We start from the raw sequence: 19,772 nt of genomic DNA, 5'->3' as shown, positions 1-19,772 counted from the left end.
CTCTGTCCCCCCCCCCCCCCTCCCCTCCATTGCTACGGTGCTCTACTTTTATCTGGCCCAACTTGCTGCCCCTGGCTCTTAATACAGAGCTTGGCTCGCCATTAATCAAAGTCAAAGTCTCTCAGTGTCTGACTGTGACAGAGGGAGGCAGAGAGAATTAAATGAGAGAGTTGGGAATGTAGTGAAGAAAGACTGAAATATTTGTAGAATTGTCAAAGCAGACCCAAGAGACTGGGAGCATTAATTTCACGGCGTTGCTGTCATATTGTTTGGAGTCCCACGCAGCCACGGGGAAAACATGCAAACTCCCCACAGGGAAGGCCGGAGCTGGAATCAAACCCACCACCTCTGCATAGTGAGGTCGACGGGCTAACCACTGGTCCACCGGGCTACCCTGCACATATCACTGCTAATTAAATACACTATCAGGTAAAGCTGGACGCATAATACCAATACAAACACTGTAGTTACAATACAGTTATAACACTGTAATGTAGACACCTGCAGTCGGCATTCTCACATCTCTACACTGTAGTATCTGTATGAATGAGCGCAACTAAGAGTCAGGGCCTGACCAGTTGTTGAGTGATGCGGGCGTCCGCAAATGAGAGTGTAGAGGCCAGCAAACACGCGCTGAGTGACTCGGCGTCAGTTGTAGCCGTCGGCAGCTTGTGCCTGAATGTAAACAAACTTATTAGGCGTCTGTTTTCTCATCATTCCTTCAATAAAGTGAGCAAAAAAAGAGCACGGGGCGGCTGTGTGTACCCTCGGCCACCTGTGGAGGGATCACAATTCGTTTTAAATTGGAGTAGTAGGTTAAATTAGCGAGTGATGTTGATCGTAGGCGGAGTTGTGTAAGACAGTTCTGTTCTAAATTTTGGGAATTTCTGCAATGTAGAGACCACGAAAAAGTGAACCGGTGTATGGGGAGTGATTGTACTGGCATGGAAACAACGATTAAGATAATTCAGATCCATTCTTATATCCCATAGAAATGATTAAATTAAAAAAAAAAAGGATCATTAACACTCCACATCGTCGATCAAGGACAATTAGTCAACTGCACATCCCAAGTGAGGATTGTAGTTGAATCCTTGGCAGTGCTACACACCAACATGCTGGAGTCGCGAGCCCATAATAGCGGTGACAACGTTCATTTAATCACCTTCCATGTTTCGTTCTCCCCAAGCCCCTCCTTAGCGTGCGGCTCTTTTCCAGACAAATTTATGAAAGAAATTCCTTAAGGGAACAAACCGTCTGGCGTGTCAGATTCCAATTAAATGCCAAGAGATGTTTAATTCCAATGAAATACAGAATTGCAGGGAACAATTTCAGCTGACACGCAAACATGTTTTTGCGAACCAAACTTAAAATGGATTTGGATGCTTTGAATATTCGTCAGGAAGAATTCTTCACGTCGATTTCCTCTTTGTGTAACAGGAACAATGCAATTACCTGGCAACAAAAGGCCACAAAGAGCGGCGGGACACCCACTTGGCAGATTACACTTCATTACCGCAGCCCACCTTGATAATAGACATTGGCATTTCTTCGTCTCCATCTATCTGTCAAGCGTGCTATTAGCCTGTCAAAGCGCAACAGACCACCCTGGTAATAAAACCTATTTACTCTCCTTTCCCTCAAATTCACTGCCATTGTTGCACCGTTTGGTTGTCTTCCCCTCCAAATTCTGACTCATTCTTTGAATACAGATGCTCATAAAGTCCTTCGTCAGATTTCCAAAATAACTGACAATAAACTGAACTTGCACAAGGACCGATGCTAGCTAGCTAGCTAGCCAGCAAGATAGATAGATAGATAGATAGATAGATAGATAGATAGATAGATAGATAGATAGATAGATAGATAGATAGATAGATAGATAGATAGATAGATAGATAGATAGATAGATAGATAGATAGATAGATAGATAGATAGATAGATAGATAGATAGATAGATAGATAGATAGATAGATAGATAGATAGATAGATAGATAGATAGATAGATAGATAGATAGATAGATAGATAGATAGATAGATAGATAGATAGATAGATAGATAGATAGATAGATAGATAGATAGATAGATAGATAGATAGATAGATAGATAGATAGATAGATAGATAGATAGATAGATAGATAGATAGATAGATAGATAGACAGATAGATAGATAGAGCGAGAGAGAGCTAGCTAGCTAGCTAGCTAGCAATTTTGGATTATCATCTAGATATGGAGCAGATATGCTGTAGTTGCTGAAGCACGTCTGAATGTTGCATGCAGCTCAAAACTATCCAGCTAACTTCCCGATAAAATTATTCATTTCACCTTGCCCTCATAACAATTCTTACAAGATAAGATCAAGAGATTTTTGACTTTTTAGTTTTTAGGTACAGTATATTATAGTAACGTATATTGTGTTTCCCGGCAATGTTGGCTATGAAAAGGTACATTTCCTCCATGTTTCTGGTGCCAAAGTAATCCTATTTTTCTTGCTCCCGACAGGAGAACGGACATGTGACATGTGCAATTTTAATGGACTGCGATGACATGCTACAGAGCGTGACAGGACAACGTGGCAGAGTGAGTCACCGGCCAACTTCAAAAGCAAATACGTAAGTGTTGACATCACCTCATACGACAACTCCGGATCATCTTTCACCTCACTGCAACTCCACGTTACCATGAAAGCCTTATAGATTTGTGTCCTTTCCAGTGCATGCTCCAAATCAACAGGAGCATGAAAAGGCCCCAGCAGGAAACGACAGATAACATTTTTGACACACGCACAAACAATGGCAGAAAGTGTAGAAAGAAGAAAGAAAATAGGGCGAAGGTCAATTTGAATGCTCGGCTGAAGCTCCGCCGCATGTACAACCGCGAATGTACTGTAGATCGGAAAGCAGGTTTGAAAATGTTGCAACACAGCCTGAAAACAGAAGCTATTCATGTATTTATCTTTAGCTCTCCTCCAGCTGTCTGACATAAAAGCGATGACCACAGATGAAGCTGGCGAGCTTGTTACACAACCGTAAAGGTGAACCACGTAGTTCAACGTGTCGGACCTACTAAAAAAATGCTCTCCCTAAATGAAGACAGCAGTCACATTATATGTGAGTGCTCAGTTTAATCTAAAACACACGAAAGCATGAAAAAAAAAGGCTCTCTTTTCTGGCTCATTTGGAATTTAGCCATCTGTCGGTGAAATTGTGGGCAGTGACAACTCAGACCCCCTGAAGGAAAGATTTCCCATCTCGCATCCACCAGGTGACCGCAGTGAGGGGGACTGAGTACTGCAAATGAAGCCATGTCCGCTTGCTGGTTCTCAATGTACGAGATATTCTCGATCAATGTGTGCGAATGTGAAAATGTGGCATTTAGAACGCAGAAATGTTCGCATTTGTAGCGTGTGTGAAAGCTGACGTGTTTTTCGACGTCCGAGTGGTGTTCACTGAAACAAAGTCTCGTTAAGCAAAAGACCCAAGGAAAACAACAAAGTGGCTTGCTACGTGCAGAAGGGAGTCTCAAAGGGAGAAATAGACAAGAGGATTTCGAAATGCCGTTGGCTTTGTTAAAAAGCAAGAGCGACTTGAATTCCTTGAGGAAAATTGGAAACTGGGACCATCACTATCATTGATTGGTTGGAAATAAACCACAAGTGAAAGGAATGATGGCGCCTGTCGGAGAAATGGTCAAAATATCAACTTTCCAATCCCTTGTTTTGATTTGGGTAAGGGAGCTTATAGTATCTAAGTTGGCTTATATCGCCGCAGTCACTGAATGGCACAAAAAAAAAATATCTGTTCTCAAATGACATTTCCCACACATTCAAACGACATTTTACTTTTCCCAGGATGAGGGCCAAGAGGCAAGGCTACAAATGTTTCCCAAAGACATCTACCCCAAAGTCAATGACGCATTCTGGCGAACTCGTCCCCGTATTCATCGCTCATCACACCTTGTCACTGCAACCACTTACCGGCCTGGTTGGTGGTGATGTCTATCGACACGTGCTGCGACGGGTAGGGGCTCTTATTGCTGACGCCGTTGACGGCCTGTATCTCGAAGCTGTATAGAGTGTGCGCCAGCAGGTTGCTGATGAACACCCTGGTCTCGGTCAGACCCAGTTGACGAGGGACAAATTCCACATTGTCGTCACAGTGGGAGCAGGCGCGTCGGTCGGCCTGGCACTTTTTGCACAGGATGTTGTAGACCACGTCACCGCGGCCTCCCGTCTCCCTCGGAGAATGCCACTCCAGGATCACGGAGGTCTCGTTCACGATGGATATGACATTCCTCGGGCTGGATGGGACACCTGTAGAGACACGTGGCACATGTAAGCTAAAGGCTGAGGAAAGCCTGGATTCGTGTCAGGAACAATTCAATAAGTTGCCCTCGAAGGAATCTGAACATAAAAGATACGGTCGCAGAGGACAAATTCTACTTTGTGCAATTCTCCGCAATTGGGTCGATTTAGTCAGCGTAATACGTTGTTGGGAACGGCCACTCCCCCCCCCCCCACCCCCCTCTTTTTTCAGCACCATTGGAATGCTAATTTATTCCTCTCACACCAAGGGGGATCATACAGCGAAACGTTTGTGCCTATCAAACGTTGGTTATTTAGCAAAAATGCAGTGTTGCATGGAGTATTCTTATCCAAGTGGCTCTGGAGATTCACGCTCCCATTCACTCCCCAGGAGCAAAAACCTCCAAAATTATATTCATGGAAAAAATCACAGAATGATAAAAAAAAAAAGTGCTTTGCTTGAGTGGCGCATTCAGATTCGGCTGCTTAAAAGCGTCTCGTCCGCCATCACCCGCATGGAGTACGGTTCTTTAAGAGTTCAAATGATGGCGTAGATTCTTGGCCGCGTGTGAGACACCCTCCAGACACTCGGGTGATATCTTGGCCCCGAGATAGCACGCGTGGCCATCGACACAGAGCCGCGCAGCGCCAAAGCCGCTTATAGCTTCAGTCAGGGTTCCCCGGAGACCAGATTTGGAAGCTATTTATCCCTGTGAAGTCTGACCTTTATTTTGAAAGAATTTGAACGAACCTGCAGTACTTCTAACATACATCGTGGCGGAAAGTATAGCAAGTACAGTGGCACCTCTACTTATGAAATCAATTGGTTCTGGAAATGTCTTAACGAGAAAAGTTTGTAAGTAGAGACATGTTTTCCATGTAAATGCCCTAATCCGTTCCAAGCTCCCCTAAATTCAGACATAAATGTTTTCTGAAGCATAAAAATATGTCAAAATATGTAACAAATCCACGTTACAATTCGATTATTGCACAATAAACGAAAGCTATTCACAATATTAAAAAAAAACAAAGAATAGATTAAAAAATAAAAATAATGGTCATTTAATTTTTAACTACGTCCTCGTCATTTTTTGCCCTCTTTAGGTCATGTTCTCTCCCAAAAGTGGTTTCTGCCTGGACGTTAGCTTTTGTCGGCTGTTAACAATCCTTTGAAAATCAGGAGGAGCACGACCCTATTGGTGTGATTATTACGGTCTGGCGGAGAGGACAACATATCTCCACATACCTGCTGAAATGGACCATAATTGGCTAGTGTATGGGTATCTTCGAACAAGTGTCGCTATGCGTTTATGCTCTTGACACGGTTGCGTATGTGGGGGGGCACATCTCTCAAAGACATCTGTCCGTGTGGAACAGGCACGTGACGTGAACACATACGCCTGAGCCAGTGCGTTCTCATGTTCCGTCTCCATTTGCGTGATGAATACACCCGTTGGAAACATAACTGTGACTTGTGTCATCCATTCCAGAGGGTGATACAGACCCCCTCACCCCGTTGTCCTGGCTCCAGCTGAGCTACATGTGCCGGAATGACGTTGGAAATCAGATGTGACTGCCACTTATCCGGCGATTTGCAGGCCATTAGGACAGCGAGCCCATGGCAGTTTTAATTGGCCGTAGGATTTAATTTGTAGGGAATGTTCCTTGCGGGCTCTCAGCTGGTCTTCATTTGGCCATGTCACTCACGATTGTTTATGCACAGAGACGCACTTATTTCATTCAGCCAGTATTTCAGGGGAGGGATATCATCATATCCAGACAGACTTTAATTTAATCATTAAATCAGACGGACCAGTGCAACCAGTAAGTTCAGATGCTCCAGGGCAGTGAGTGGGTGTATTACAGTGCAAATGTTTTATTTTTTTTTCTTCCTTCAGTCCGGGTAATTCGATTATGCACAAAAGGCACTTGTTCTTTCCCCATTAAAACACTGACTCTTGTGTTGTTAGAAACGAAACAAGCAGACATTTTGCATCTTATCTCAAAATCCAGTCCCAAATGCACGAGAAGTTACTTTGTGGCAGACTGAATTGTCCAGATGTGTTCATGGTTGTTTATCCATCTGTTGACTGGCAAACTTTCCAGGGTGTACTCCGCATTCGGTTAATTGGCTCACGGTTTGACACAAAATAGTAAGTTTACAATCGGCATTGTGCCCATTTTCCGTTTGTCTTGAAAATTGAAATTTCAAAATGTCTTCAGGCTTAGGTACCGTGAAAATGCTGATCTTCAGTGCCAATATATGAAGAGGTCCTGTGGGTCCTCTGTAAGATCTGGTGTGCTACGAGCTGTCCACGTCGTGAAAAAAGGATTTCGCACAGGCTGTAAAAGCCAACAATGTAGTTCCTTTCCCTGGATGCTAATTTGACGCGCGCCCCTGTGTCTAAAACGAACCCTTAACAATGTTTACTCATCCCTCCCCTTGGAAAGACAGGGGCCTTATGTTTCTGCACTTTTAAACCGTTTGTTTTTGTGTTGTTGAAACAGGCTTTAGGGAGCCACAGAAGGTCCCTGTGTGCAGACACCTCTCACCAGCCAGAGTAGCCCGAAAGGAGCACTGAACATTTTGTGTGGGTTGGTGAAATACAGCCTGTGATTAGGACTAATATTTCGTGGGGGTGTGAGAGACAGAGATGGGGGCGTAGGTGGCCTGCTGGCACTCTGCACTTAGGCTCACCAGCCCCAACATCAACTTTACCTGCACAACAGGAAGAGATTTGGGTTCTGTACATTTTGTTTTCTTTTGTTGCAAAAGCTGCCGTTAGATCCATAAGTTTCGCTACGCAAACTATTTCAGCGTAGAAGAGGGAACTTTGTTGTGCTTCCCGGGTCTTCCTAATTCATCCCGTGATTTTTCTTTTCTTGTATGATTCCATGCTTCACAGTGCTTCATTTCTGTATCTGTTCTCCCTTATGACCCGATCAGCATTGGTTCTGCTGCCCGACTCGCCTAAGCTACCACTACCGGCTTGTCACACCTACTCTTACTCATACGTCGAAGGGGAAAAAATCAATCCACAGGCCCACGGAAAATGTTAATGATTACACCATTCTCACATTTTCTCTTTTCCCAAATGGAGGCGTGGGGAGGGAGCATCCAAGTTAGCTGCGAGGAAGTTGGTGTGTGTGTGTGAGACGTAAGACTTGCTGCCGCCACCATTCTCTTCGGGCTAGGCTGGAGTCAGCAGAAGATGGCAGATTGGGATGGTGAAGAGATGAGATCGTTTGGCCTATCCCTGGGGAAGCAGGATGAATGGGAGGGGGCGATGACATGAAGCTCCCCGCTGACAGAGCCAGACGCTGGACTATCCATCAGCGAGCTAATCAGAGCGATCTGGCGCACACGGGGACCAGGTCCTCTGATGCAGGCCTGCAAAAAGGTCGAGAGCGTCTGCTGCCAGGGAACAGCCTTATTTACGCTGCACCGTCGCTCTTATCAGGCCCGACTGCGTTGAAGAGATTCTTACGAGGAGGATCTCAATGCCAACCCCTGCTGAGATCCGAGGGAAGCCGGAGCATCAAGCCAAGCTTCTACTTTGTAGTCAGAGAAGCGGTGTATATGCTATTGCAAGAAGATCCTTCAACCTAAGTTTGAGGAGGAATCGCAGTAATCTTTTCGGTGATCAAAGGGGCAGTTGACATTTGAAAGCGAGTCCCTCCCCTCCAAATACACTGAAAGAAACTACTGGGAAATGAGTAGTTGATTGTTCCTTGAACTTTAGACCGTTTTTGTAACAGATGACAAATAACCAAATATGGTGTTGCGACATTCCGGCTTGCCCCCATTAGGGGGCGCCGCAGCGCATGAGTCACATGATTTGTTTCCAACGGTTTGGGCGTGAGATACATTTAGTGAAACAACCCATCCATCTATTATTCAGTCGGGTCTGGCTGTGGCTGGTTTATGGGGGCACTGGCCAGGAATCAATACATCTGCACAAAAGGCAACAGCATGTAACACTCCACCACCTGGCTAATAATCATATATAATCTACCATAAAAGCAAGTGTGATCTTGGAGTTGCGCCGATTAATGAACACAAAAGACACAATTAAAGGAATTGAGAGAGGCGGTGGACTTGAAAAGAGCAAGAGAGGCCGCATTTAGAAATACGAACAAACTAGACTGCAACAAACTCCACTTGGGACCACTTGGAAAGATAGCTTGGGCGAGAGCTGAGGGCCTCAAGGTACAGGCAGATGGCCTACTCGATAGAGCAACCGCTAAGTCACCGGAGAGGTGTTGCGCGCTGTGCCAAGGGAGGCCAGACACGGTGAGAGAAACTCCAGAGCCGAAAGGTGTGGATGAATTCATTGGGGAGAGGTTGGAATAGCCGAGCAGAAAGCTGTGCTGCTCCTCCATAGCCTCAAGGCATTTATTTTAAGAGATTGAAAAAACAAAACAAAACAGGTTTTTATGCCCATTAGATTCACTGGTAGATAGCAATGACAAAAAGTCCAATTAGCCTTGACTGTATCATAAAAACTTTCAAATGCAAAAATCATACTATTAACCTGCTGTGAGAGGAGCAGCAGAGAGGTAAATACAGTTTTTCCAGTTATCAGAGTGTTCTGCAGTGCGTGTATGTGTGGCAACAGGGACGGCAGGAAGTCTCAGCAGAATGATTAATTTATTTTTTTAAACTGTAATAAGTCAACAATGAGACTGCGCGAGTTTTTATTGGATTGGCAACAGACAGGGACGATGTGTCTTCACGGCATCTTCCTGAGTAATTGGGACTTGAGGGGATGACAGCAGACAGACAGAAAAAGAAAGAAACTGTGACCTCACTCGATCAAATTGAGTGTCTTAAGTCAACCAAGATCAATCATTTCGGGAATTGAAAGTACTTTGTTTGAAAATGTCCAGAGAAAAAAAGATGTCTTCAAATTGTATCAAATGGACTTTGACCTGCTTCCATGCGCGATTAAAAGAGGACGGCTAACTTCTGTCACACGGCTAACTTGTGTCACACGGCTAACTTGTGTCACACGGCTAACTTGCGTCACACGGCTAACTCGTGTCACACGGCTAACTTGTGTCACATCAGTTCAGGAACCACTGAAGGTAGAAGAAGAAAAATGTGATTCATGTTTTGCTTTTGCTTTATTTTTGGGGCTTTTTTTAGAGGGGGGCACTGTTGGCAAAGCTATCAAACAGCTACTAGCCTGTTAGCGCTGCTTTGACTCTAGTAGTTACAATGGAAAGCCCTCACTTTGCTAGTAATGAGTAGAAGACAAGATACAAGTGAGGCATGTCTGGCTATGTTATATTTTACTTAAAGATAAAATTTCTACTGTTAAAAAATGCTAAAACCACGTGTTTCTACTAATTTTAAACAACCTAGGATATGTAATGTGGAGATCTCCATCCATCAATGTGCCTTCTTTACCACGTCACGCATTTGTCTTGTGTCCTCGAGCTCCAGACCCTCGCGACACAGCATTTCTAATTTTCTTCACATTGTTGACAGCACAACTCCAACCAAAATTTTTGCTGCTCTCCTCTTTGTGAAATAACGTTGCCACCAACTCTCGTTTGGATGCAGTCTAAATTGAGCATTTTTCAATTTGGCTGCCTGATGGGGTTTTTTTTGTTTTCTATTTAGGGGCATTTGTCATCGCGACGCCATAGCACGGCGTTTCGTCATCGCGTGGCGGTAGCACAAACAAAGAATGGCTTGATTGATGGCGCACTGCACTAAGCTAAGTGCAGTGTGAAAGTGTGGCCTAGCATCACCATACGCATACTATATATCTTGTCTGTTTAATGAAAAAATAGTGACATTTTGATTCTTCTACAGATTATCATATCATTACATTGGCAAAGCTTCAAAACTGAAAAAAAAAAACTATAACAGCATCCTAGAGAGGAAAGAATCACGCTTGGAGGTTTCCCTCGATTGTGAATTGAGGTCAACTCGAGCAACGCATCAACTTCCATGACGTTATGTCATATTGATGTGAAAACTAAAGTGCTTCGATGCATACGCCCCATTACAGGCTGCGCACTGTCAGAACGTTGATGTCATGTCGCGTACTCACTGGTGCAGGGTTGGTCCGGCTGATCAGCGTCACCGCGGTAGTAACCATTGCGACAGACGCAGATGGTGGCGGCCTCAGCGGTTGAGCGGCTGTTCGGAGGACACTGAAGACACAGCCCGGGACCCTGGGTTGACTTGAAGGTACCCGGTGGGCATGCTGGGAAAAGAAACACAACATCAAGCTGAATGAAAATAGACTGAGACAGACAGGAGACCAGATTGAAAGCGAGTGGATTCTGTCAAAGTGGATGGAGTTATGCAAAACTCTTGAGAGGCCATATTTTCTGCCACTTACAGTCTCCGAAACAGAGCATTCGATTTGGTGGGGGAACTCAAGAGAACTGAGTCACGCTAAATCACTATTTTGTTTCAAATGGACAACTATCTGGCCACTTTTATGGTGAGTAAGTGGAATAAAATATACGATGCAATTGCCTGTGAGCACAAGAAAGTGTCTTGTGCCGTCTATTTAGAAAACAGACAAATGTAAATTGACAACGCGTCCCATGTTTTAAAACCTGCTCATGTTTTTTTTTTCTTTTCTTTTGACATGCAAAAATCAATAGACTGCACTAAAAGCACCGTGAAACCAAGCTGACAGCTAGCTGGAGTCAGATTTTGCACCTTATAATCACACATTGCCGTACGTTCTAAAAGAAGGTTGACACAGATTGTTTTGTACATGTTTTTTTTTTTTTCAAAGCCATCAAGTCAATGGCAAAAAAAAGTCCAGAAGCCAAAAACTGAGGTAGTCACTGTGTCATAATCAGATTTGCATCGACTTGCGGCAGTGACATTGCTTTGTTTGCACAATGACTATTAGATTATGAGTGGGCTCCCGTGGGACGACCGTACGTTCCGGTGGCGGCCCCGTTGTCAGTCAGCCGTGGTTAGTTTTAAAGAACGCATTAGGCCTTAATTCGAAAAGGCCACCGTGGAGGACAAAGATTATTGTGGATGATATGAGCGCTGGAATCGAGGTAATAACCTCATTTGTTTACCATCACATCCCAAAAGAATGCAAAGCGGATGACGGGCAAAGCACAGAAGGATTTACCGACTGTAATAACCGCGATAAATGTTTAATGGTTCCGCCGCCTTCCTGACGCTGGAGGACGCAATGACGTTTGCAACGCCTCATGAGGGGGATTGTTTAAAAAATGAATGTATCTCACGCCTTGCTGATCCCCACGTTTTGTGAATTTGCAACATTGAGGACTTTACAAATTAAAGTTTGAATACCACCGATGAGAGGAAGTCGGACGATACGCAAAATCAAAGCAAAATGCATGCGAGTGATGCACTCATACAAACTATATTAAATCTGTTAAAAGGGGAATATGCAATTTAAAAAAAAAATTGGGGGGGGGGAATATTATTATGACTTAACTGTATTGACACGACGTGATCTGCAAATTAATTCATTTGTTCATCCTGAGACAATTGAGAACATCTGCATATGCAATGTCGTCCTGTCAGCAGACAGCAAAGTAAAAGAAAGAAAATTAGAAGCAAAAAAACACCCAAATAAAACTAAGGCAGCATACCAGTGTTGCACCGATACAAAAGACAGTACATGCCATTGCAGCACAAGTTGAATAAACGGTCCTAAACGGGCGCAGCGACCATGTGGAGTATACTTCAATAACCTTTAGATGATGATCTTGGAATGCATGCGGTGAGTTATTACTTTTTGCACAGAGCGTTGCAGTCGTTTGGGGCAGAAAATTGAAAAGTAGATGAACCAAACGTACAACAGAGTTTGGGAACAAAGAGGTTGAAAAGAAAAAAAAAACCCTGCAGGTTGCAGGGAGTGTGAATTTTTAAAGCTAAATATGAACCGGTGACTGTTAGCGAAGAGAGAGCTACTTAACCAGGTAGTTCAGTTCACAGTGGTGGTTGACGCAACTTGTTCCATTGTCAATGTGGGAGCGGACGGGCGCGAGGAAAACAACAGAGCCGGCCGGCTTCCTATAGCTGCCAGAAGCGAGCGAAAAAGGTTGAATAATGAGTGCGTTGACTTGTTTTTAGTCGTCCAACTGTCAACAAAGACAACATTTAGCATGAGGCAAAAGTTATAACACAATCACCAGTCACCAGATGGACTAGCAATGTCACATTATTTTTTTTTGGGGGGGGGGGGGGTGGGTCATCTCCTCCTCTGCTCGAAGCAACCCCCGCGCACGGCGAACAAACGCTAGCGAGAGACATATGACGCTAATGGAAATTTCGTGTTGTGATGCTAGCATAACAACGCTAAAGCTATCGAATAAACATACAATACAATCAGAAAAAAACTGTTTAACATAAAATGCTTCTCAAACATAACACATCTTCTAATCCTGAGCATCATATATTTGAAAATATTTTCAAATACACCCCTTCATTGATATTGATCAAATTAGAGGCACAAAATAGGGTTTGTTGTGGTGGCCTTTTTTTTTTTTTTTTACACAGATCATATTGATCATGAATATTGTGTGCTGCCATCTCAATGCAATTGTATCAAACAAGATTGCACGCATGCTTCATGAAAAATGCAATGACGGGCCGATCAATTTTTCCGTCAAAAATGGTAGCGCAGAATCCAGCTATTCATTTCTCTTCAAGCACTATATTTGACGTGCTTCTGGTGTAGGATGCTGAGAGCGAATGAAGAAGCTGAGTGAAGGGGAAAGAGGAGGCCTAGACTCCCACATGCGCACACACACACACACACACACACACACACACACACAGTGGCCATTGCACCCAACAGCGAGCGTTCGCCATCTTTTTCCGCAGCCGACAGACACACCGGCGGGTAACGGACTGGCCTGATGTCTGGTCACAAAACGCAGCCTCAGACCCCGTCACCGCACAAACACACACGTGCAATACGGTACACGCGGGACGAGATCCCAACAACGGCAAACAGCTTATGAAACAACCCCAGGAGCCACGAGGCAGATTAAAGCCGCGCTTCACAAGGAGCAAAACAAACTGTAATGCCGCGATTGCACCCCGGCTATCTTTGGACCGTGAATAAATGTTGTGCATCGTCTCGCAGCGTTTTTCAGGGAAGCAATATAAACGCCAGCATAGTTTCTGTAGGTGTACGTCTGTGATTAGATGTGATTTTAGCCGACGACTCTCCTAATATATTCAATCCAATACAAACATTGGCCACATGATGGAGAAAAAAAAAGAGTGGCCAGAGCGATCACTTTGATTGGTATCAGGCATTATTCATTCATCTTCCGAGCCGCTTGATCCTCACTAGGGTCGCAGGGGGGTGCTGGAGCCTATCCCAGCCGTCTTCGGGCAGTAGGCGGGGGGGGCACCCTGAATCGGTTGCCAGCCAATCGCAGGGCACACAGTAACGAACAACCATTCGCACTCACACTCACACCTAGGGACAATTTAGAGTGTCCAATCAGCCTGCCATGCATGTTTTTGGAATGTGGGAGGAAACCGGAGCACCCGGAGAAAACCCACGCAGGCCCGGGGAGAACATGCAAACTCCACACAGGGAGGCCGGAGCTGGAATCGAACCCGGTACCTCTGCACTGTTAAGCCGACGTGCTAACCACTGGACTACCGGGCCGCCCAATCAGGCATTACAAGATGATAAAATGCGTTTGTTGGAAGAAAAATAGATTGCGATACGTTGTTCTCTCTGTTTAAGAAGGCCTAAATGCATTTATGGGAGTAGGCATCAAGGATTCCAACATGTGTCATCGGAGCTGAGGCCCCATTCCGTGAGTGATACACAATATGCACAGGAACCCTCCCCGTTAAACTCATTCCAATCGCCGATCACTGATCTGCTTCACGGAGCAAGTCGCGTTTTGGGAGAGAACGAGAAAGTGATACAGTTTGTTAGCAAATCCAGAGAGGTTCTTTTCATTTGGAAGTTGTCCACCATTATTTTGATCCGGTTAGTGAATATTTGGATTGGAAGAGGCCGAGAGTTCTTGTTCTGTATGGACTCGTCACTCACCGGCTGAGTTGGTTTACAGGCACAGGAGGAGGATAGAACATTAGATCAACAAGCAATTAGTCTCCCTTGTGGGAGAATAACCCACAATTGAACTGGCCGCATCCAGAAACACAACATTCCTCCCCTTTCAAGTGGTCTCCACAGAGCAGCACTGTTCTCTCCTCCTTTCTTTCTCATTTCTCCGCTTCCTCCTCACATATTTTTCTCAGTCCCAGCGGTAAGGTATTGTTTTCTGTGCTCTTCCACCTTCGCCTTTTACTTGCTTTTTGGGTCGCCATTGATTGACAGGTTTGCCTCGCTGTTAGTTTGACCCGACTTTTTTTCTTTACGGCTATCAAGAGGGTTTTTGTAGACTTTTCCGCAATTTTTCAATGACTTCTCCAGAACCTGTCACTTTATTTCAAAGACAAAAAAAAAACAAAACATTTTGGACCGCGGAAAAACATCCCGGTGGAAAAGCAAAAACACAACGTTAATGACTGAATCTTTTTTCGCCTGAGACTCTAAATCAAACCGCAGGCACTGTCACATTTTCATTACAACAGGAGCACACTAACAGACTTCTCAACAAAAAAATTGACAGATAAATCATCTGGTGTCTCTCCATCATAGCGAGCAGGGGAGAGAAAAAAAATGAAGAAAAAAAGTGCAATAGAGCTCGGAATACCATCTCCTGATTTCTCAAATCAACGTTTTTTTAATGTTGTGTCATCATAACAAGAAAATAAAATACATAATAGATTTTCTTCACAGCACTCCGCAAATCTCCTAGCCATCTGGCCGTTAGGAAAAATCTGCAGATTAAAAAAAAAAATGCTACGTCTTCGGATTCCTGCGAGTTTGTTTCAAACTTTAGCATTGAGAACTTGGGGTGTTTTTTCATTAGACGCCAAGTCAAGTCACGTCAACATTATTTATAGAGCACTTTCAAACAGCCATCGCTGCATACAAAGTGCTGTACATGGAGCGATTTAACATACACAATAAACAGCAAGACCAATCCGTAATAAAGGCGGTAGAAAGCCCCAAGCAGTAAAATCAAGAACAAATCTAAGTCATGCCTTTTCGAACGCCAAAGAATACAAAATTTCTTCTCCGAATTCCAAAGTTCTTCTCTCCTGCCATTAAAATAGCACCAACAGAGTTTGTGTCAACAGATGATAGTTAGCTCGTAGCAACAAAAAAAATCTTACTACAAGCTAACCGTGATAACCTGACGTCATTCCAAACCATCCCGACCGGTTGCGATGTGTCGCCGCGATCTGAACACTCAGTCATTGCCTCGGCAGGTACCATCCTCGACTTCAGATACAGAAATTTGCATTTCTCCCTCTCCAATGATGTATTGATTTGCCAAGCTGTGTTCTACATAACAGCATGAGCAATAAGTGTCGGAGGTCGAGCAGCAGGCCTTCCATAATAGCTGCCGTTCGGTTCCAGAGGTTGGTACTGGACCATATTCTTGCGAAGCGTATAATGAAGTGCACACTGCGGGCCATGCATCATACATGGAGGCACAGTGGCACCGTGTCACATTGCCCGCATGCGTTCGCAACGTGCCCGTTGCAAAACGACGTACGGGCCGTAAGAATTAGAATTAATTGGAGCCGCGGGATTTATAGGTCGAGCGGAATAAGAATTACATTAGGCTGTCACAGAGAGGAATAAGCGGGCGCATGGAGGATAAAATGAAAAATTGCAGTAGAGAGAGAGAGTCGGGGCGGGGGGGGGGGGGGCAGCCAGTGAAAAGGATTATGAACAAAATGGCTTCGGAAATGGCTTTGCAACTCAACCCAATCAAGGTTACAGTACGCAGAATTCACCTTCATCTGACTTGTTCATGTGGCATAGCTTGAAAGTAAGGATCCGGTTCAACTAAGTCAACTCTTTGGAAAAAAAAATAATAATAATAGGGTGGCCCGGTAGTCCAGTGGTTAGCACGTCGGCTTCACAGTGCAGAGGTACCGGGTTCGAATCCAGCTCCGGCCTCCCTGTGTGGAGTTTGCATGTTCTCCCCGGGCCTGCGTGGGTTTTCTCCGGGTGCTCCGGTTTCCTCCCACATTCCAAAAACATGCATGGCAGGCTGATTGAACACTCAAAATTGTCCCTTGGTGTGAGCGTGAGTGTGAATGGTTGTTCGTCTCTGTGTGCCCTGTGATTGGCTGGCAACCAATTCAGGGTGTCCCCCGCCTGCTGCCCGAAGACAGCTGGGATAGGCTCCAGCACCCCCCGCGACCCTAGTGAGGATCAAGCGGCTCGGAAGATGAATGAATGAATGAATGAATAATAATAATGATTTGATTGTTATTTAACCTCTTCATGCACCCTGTAACCTGATAACATATAAGCTGTCCACTGTCTGTGAAAGGGTTAAACCCTTAACCCCGCCTCTCATTTATCACATGGGATGGATCATGGTCTTTCGACACTTTGCCGTCACACATCGACCCCCTTATTCACACACACCCATTCGGGCGTGCTTATGATTAGGTTAAGACCCCCCCCCCCCCCCCCCCCCCCTCCGGTCGACCCCGATTTGACTTTTTGTAACTTTGTCACAATTCCACTGCTCACGGCGCGTGAAGATTTTGGCCATGGTTATTTTGCAGTGCGTTGATCAAAGAGGGGAGGTGGGCCCCCACGTTGTCGCAGAGCTGCGGATATCCGAAAAAAACCCCCACAAAAAAAACAAAAAACAAAAGCACAACCAACGTTGGAGCCCATTGGTATTCAGTCTTCCTCTTCATCTGTCACTGCTCATTTTCCTGCCACGATCCACGTAATGAGATGCTTCTCCAGTCCAGGTGTTCATTTTCTCTTCAAGGTCATTGAACGGCACAATCCCTTTCTTGAAGACAAAGTCCAGGATTGAAACAAAGGCTTGTCAGGAACCACACAAAAAACGCCCACAGGCTTTTTGAAGTGGTCCTTTTAAGGCTGAGGTTAAAAAAAAAAAATAATAATAACACGTCGAATGAATTGCTTATATAAGTCAAAGGGGACTAATGAAGGACACTTCAGCTTAAATGCGTGTCACATCTCACGCAAGCCACGGCCATTTTTTTTTTTTTAAGGCATCCAGGGTTCATTTGGCAAGTCTGGTCTGTGTCAGTATCGTTGACCCTCAGTCGTCACCTTCCAATCTCTTACGGAAGGAGAAGAAAGAAAGCAGGGCTGAGAGATTTTATCAGAAAGAAAAGGATGAGTGAAAGAGCACAGAATGTCCATCTCAAGGGTTCCTCCCACAGAACACTCCCCCTGATCATTAATCATCCATCCATTCTGGCCGCGTCACGACCCCTCGTCCACACTCAAACGAGCAACGGCGACGGATTCGCACAAACAACTCATATGGTGCCTTGGTGCTCCTCCCCAAACTCGGGTCTCGGTAACCCGTCCTCACAGATCGCGACATGTAAGTTCCGGAGAGAGTGAGGAAACATCGTTAAATCCTGTGAGAAGGCAGAGATATCGTCCAATTTGGCTTCAGACTGCGCTGAAGTGCATTTCTGCTTTTTCTTGGATAAAAGAGGTGCTAAATCAGAAGCACAGGGCGGCAAATGAGAGGAAACTAGCAGATAACGGGAAATTATACGGATCTTACGTGACTTTATGTCCTCACTGATTAAGCACAAAAACAGAGTTGACTGAATTAAATGGAGGCCAGTACAGAAACAGAACAATTGGAGACAATGTCCACCGCAGACGATACCGTTTGAATCTTCAAATTTGTCTCGGGAATCCGCCTGCTACTGAACGCATCAAGCGGGTGTCCAGTGGACACTGAAGACACACCACCAGAAATGAAGATCTGTGTGTGTGTCACCAAATGAGGACACCATTTAGCAGACAGCAAACGCCCCATGGGCAGACGGTTGCCGTGGCAACCTCACAGCCAGCGTTCCTTTTTGGCCCACACAATCCCCCTTTTGAAGAGGCAAGAGGCGAATGACATGACCAGCAGACTCGGAGGTACGGCTTTTCACACCAAAGCGCATTTCGTGAGTTGCGCGCGCGCGTCGGTGCGCCCGTAGCGCCAGCGTGATAACAATCGAGGGCGGTGTACAATCTTTTAGCTGTACACAGAACTCATCATCGCCCAGTGTTGTGATGGTACTATCTCGCACTGGCACACTGGCTTAGGTCACTTTATTTGCGGGGGGGGGGGGGGGGGGGGGCAGATGCAGCAACGCTAGGCACGCAGCATATCGGCAGATAAAAGGATAGAAAAGTTGGTCAGAGAGCAACGGGGGGCGGGGGTGGTGATGGGGGGGGCAGATTTAGACGGTGTCATTGGTATTCAGTGAACACAACACGGTGACAAACTGATCCTGGTTGGCAAGGTAGCATAGACAACCGCCCTCCGGAATGTATCGTCGAAACAATATTGCCTGCACTTGAGTCGCGCTAATTGCAACATGCTACGGTAGTGTGCGTGCTGATTGCCCACTTCCCCCCCAAAAAAAATTGTTATTCAAAATGTTTTCATCAGATGGCAAGACAACATAAATTCCATTCCAGAGGTGTTTGATGGGGTTGATGTCTGGGTATGGCTGACTGGATTCAGTGAAACAGATTAAGAGTTGGCTAGCTAACCGCTAGCTAATCCGTATGTAACAATGGCTCATTAAGACCAACCAAAACAACCAAAAGTTGTAAAAATATCACGGTTAAGGGTAAAGTTATGAGCCTTAATGGAGACTTCTTCTTACTTTTTCTTTTCTGATTGATATAAAAATGATTTAGAAGATATAAACACATAACGGGGTAGGACTAGATAAGTTTTTTACTTCATCCTACTCCCTTGAACATCATAACTTGTGTTGAATGAAGACTGATTTCTTTCTTTTTACTTTTTTATCTACCTTAATTTCTGTCAAATGATTACTGTATATGTTTTATGTTCAATAAACAATAAACAAACAATTCTTACAGTATCGATGTTAGTCAGGTTTGAAAAAGCAGGACTTTTACGATTTGCCAACAATGATTGCGCAACATTTGCGTGTGTGTGCCTTAACGCAACCGGGTGAATTTACGGAATTCATCAACCACTTGTATTTCTATCTGGTTTTGACATTCATTCATTCATTCATCTTCCGTACCGCTTGATCCTCACTAGGGTCGCGGGGGGTGCTGGAGCCCATCCCAGCCGTCTCCGGGCAGTAGGCGGGGGACACCCTGAATCGGTTGCCAGCCAATCGCAGGGCACACATAGACGAACAACCATCCACGCTCACACTCACACCTAGGGACAATTTAGAGTGTTCAATCAGCCTGCCATGCATATTTTTGGAATGTGGGAGGAAACCGGAGCACCCGGAGAAAACCCACGCAGGCCCGGGGAGAACATGCAAACTCCACACAGGGAGGCCGGAGCTGGAATCGAACCCGGTACCTCTGCACTGTGAAGCCGACGTGCT

The 19,772-nt window shown here is 45.0% G+C and overlaps 1 protein-coding gene across 4 annotated transcripts in view; it reads right to left on the bottom strand.

Moving 5' to 3' along the window:
• The window catches only part of LOC127616375 (ephrin type-B receptor 1-B), a 133,667-nt gene that overhangs the window by 41,998 nt on the left and 71,897 nt on the right, over positions 1 to 19,772 (bottom strand). For all 4 annotated transcript variants that reach the window (XM_052087935.1, XM_052087934.1, XM_052087932.1 and 1 more), the window contains exons 4-5: positions 10,369 to 10,524; positions 3,977 to 4,312 (exon numbers count right to left, since the gene is read on the bottom strand). In XM_052087935.1, the coding sequence (XP_051943895.1) occupies positions 3,977 to 4,312; positions 10,369 to 10,524 (492 nt within the window). The remainder of the gene's footprint in view (positions 1 to 3,976; positions 4,313 to 10,368; positions 10,525 to 19,772) is intronic.

Source organism: Hippocampus zosterae, chromosome 15 (genome assembly GCF_025434085.1).
Source record: "Hippocampus zosterae strain Florida chromosome 15, ASM2543408v3, whole genome shotgun sequence".
Lineage (NCBI taxonomy): Eukaryota > Metazoa > Chordata > Actinopteri > Syngnathiformes > Syngnathidae > Hippocampus > Hippocampus zosterae.
Note: the sequence above shows the minus strand (reverse complement) of the source record. Positions and strands in the feature narration are given on the sequence as shown.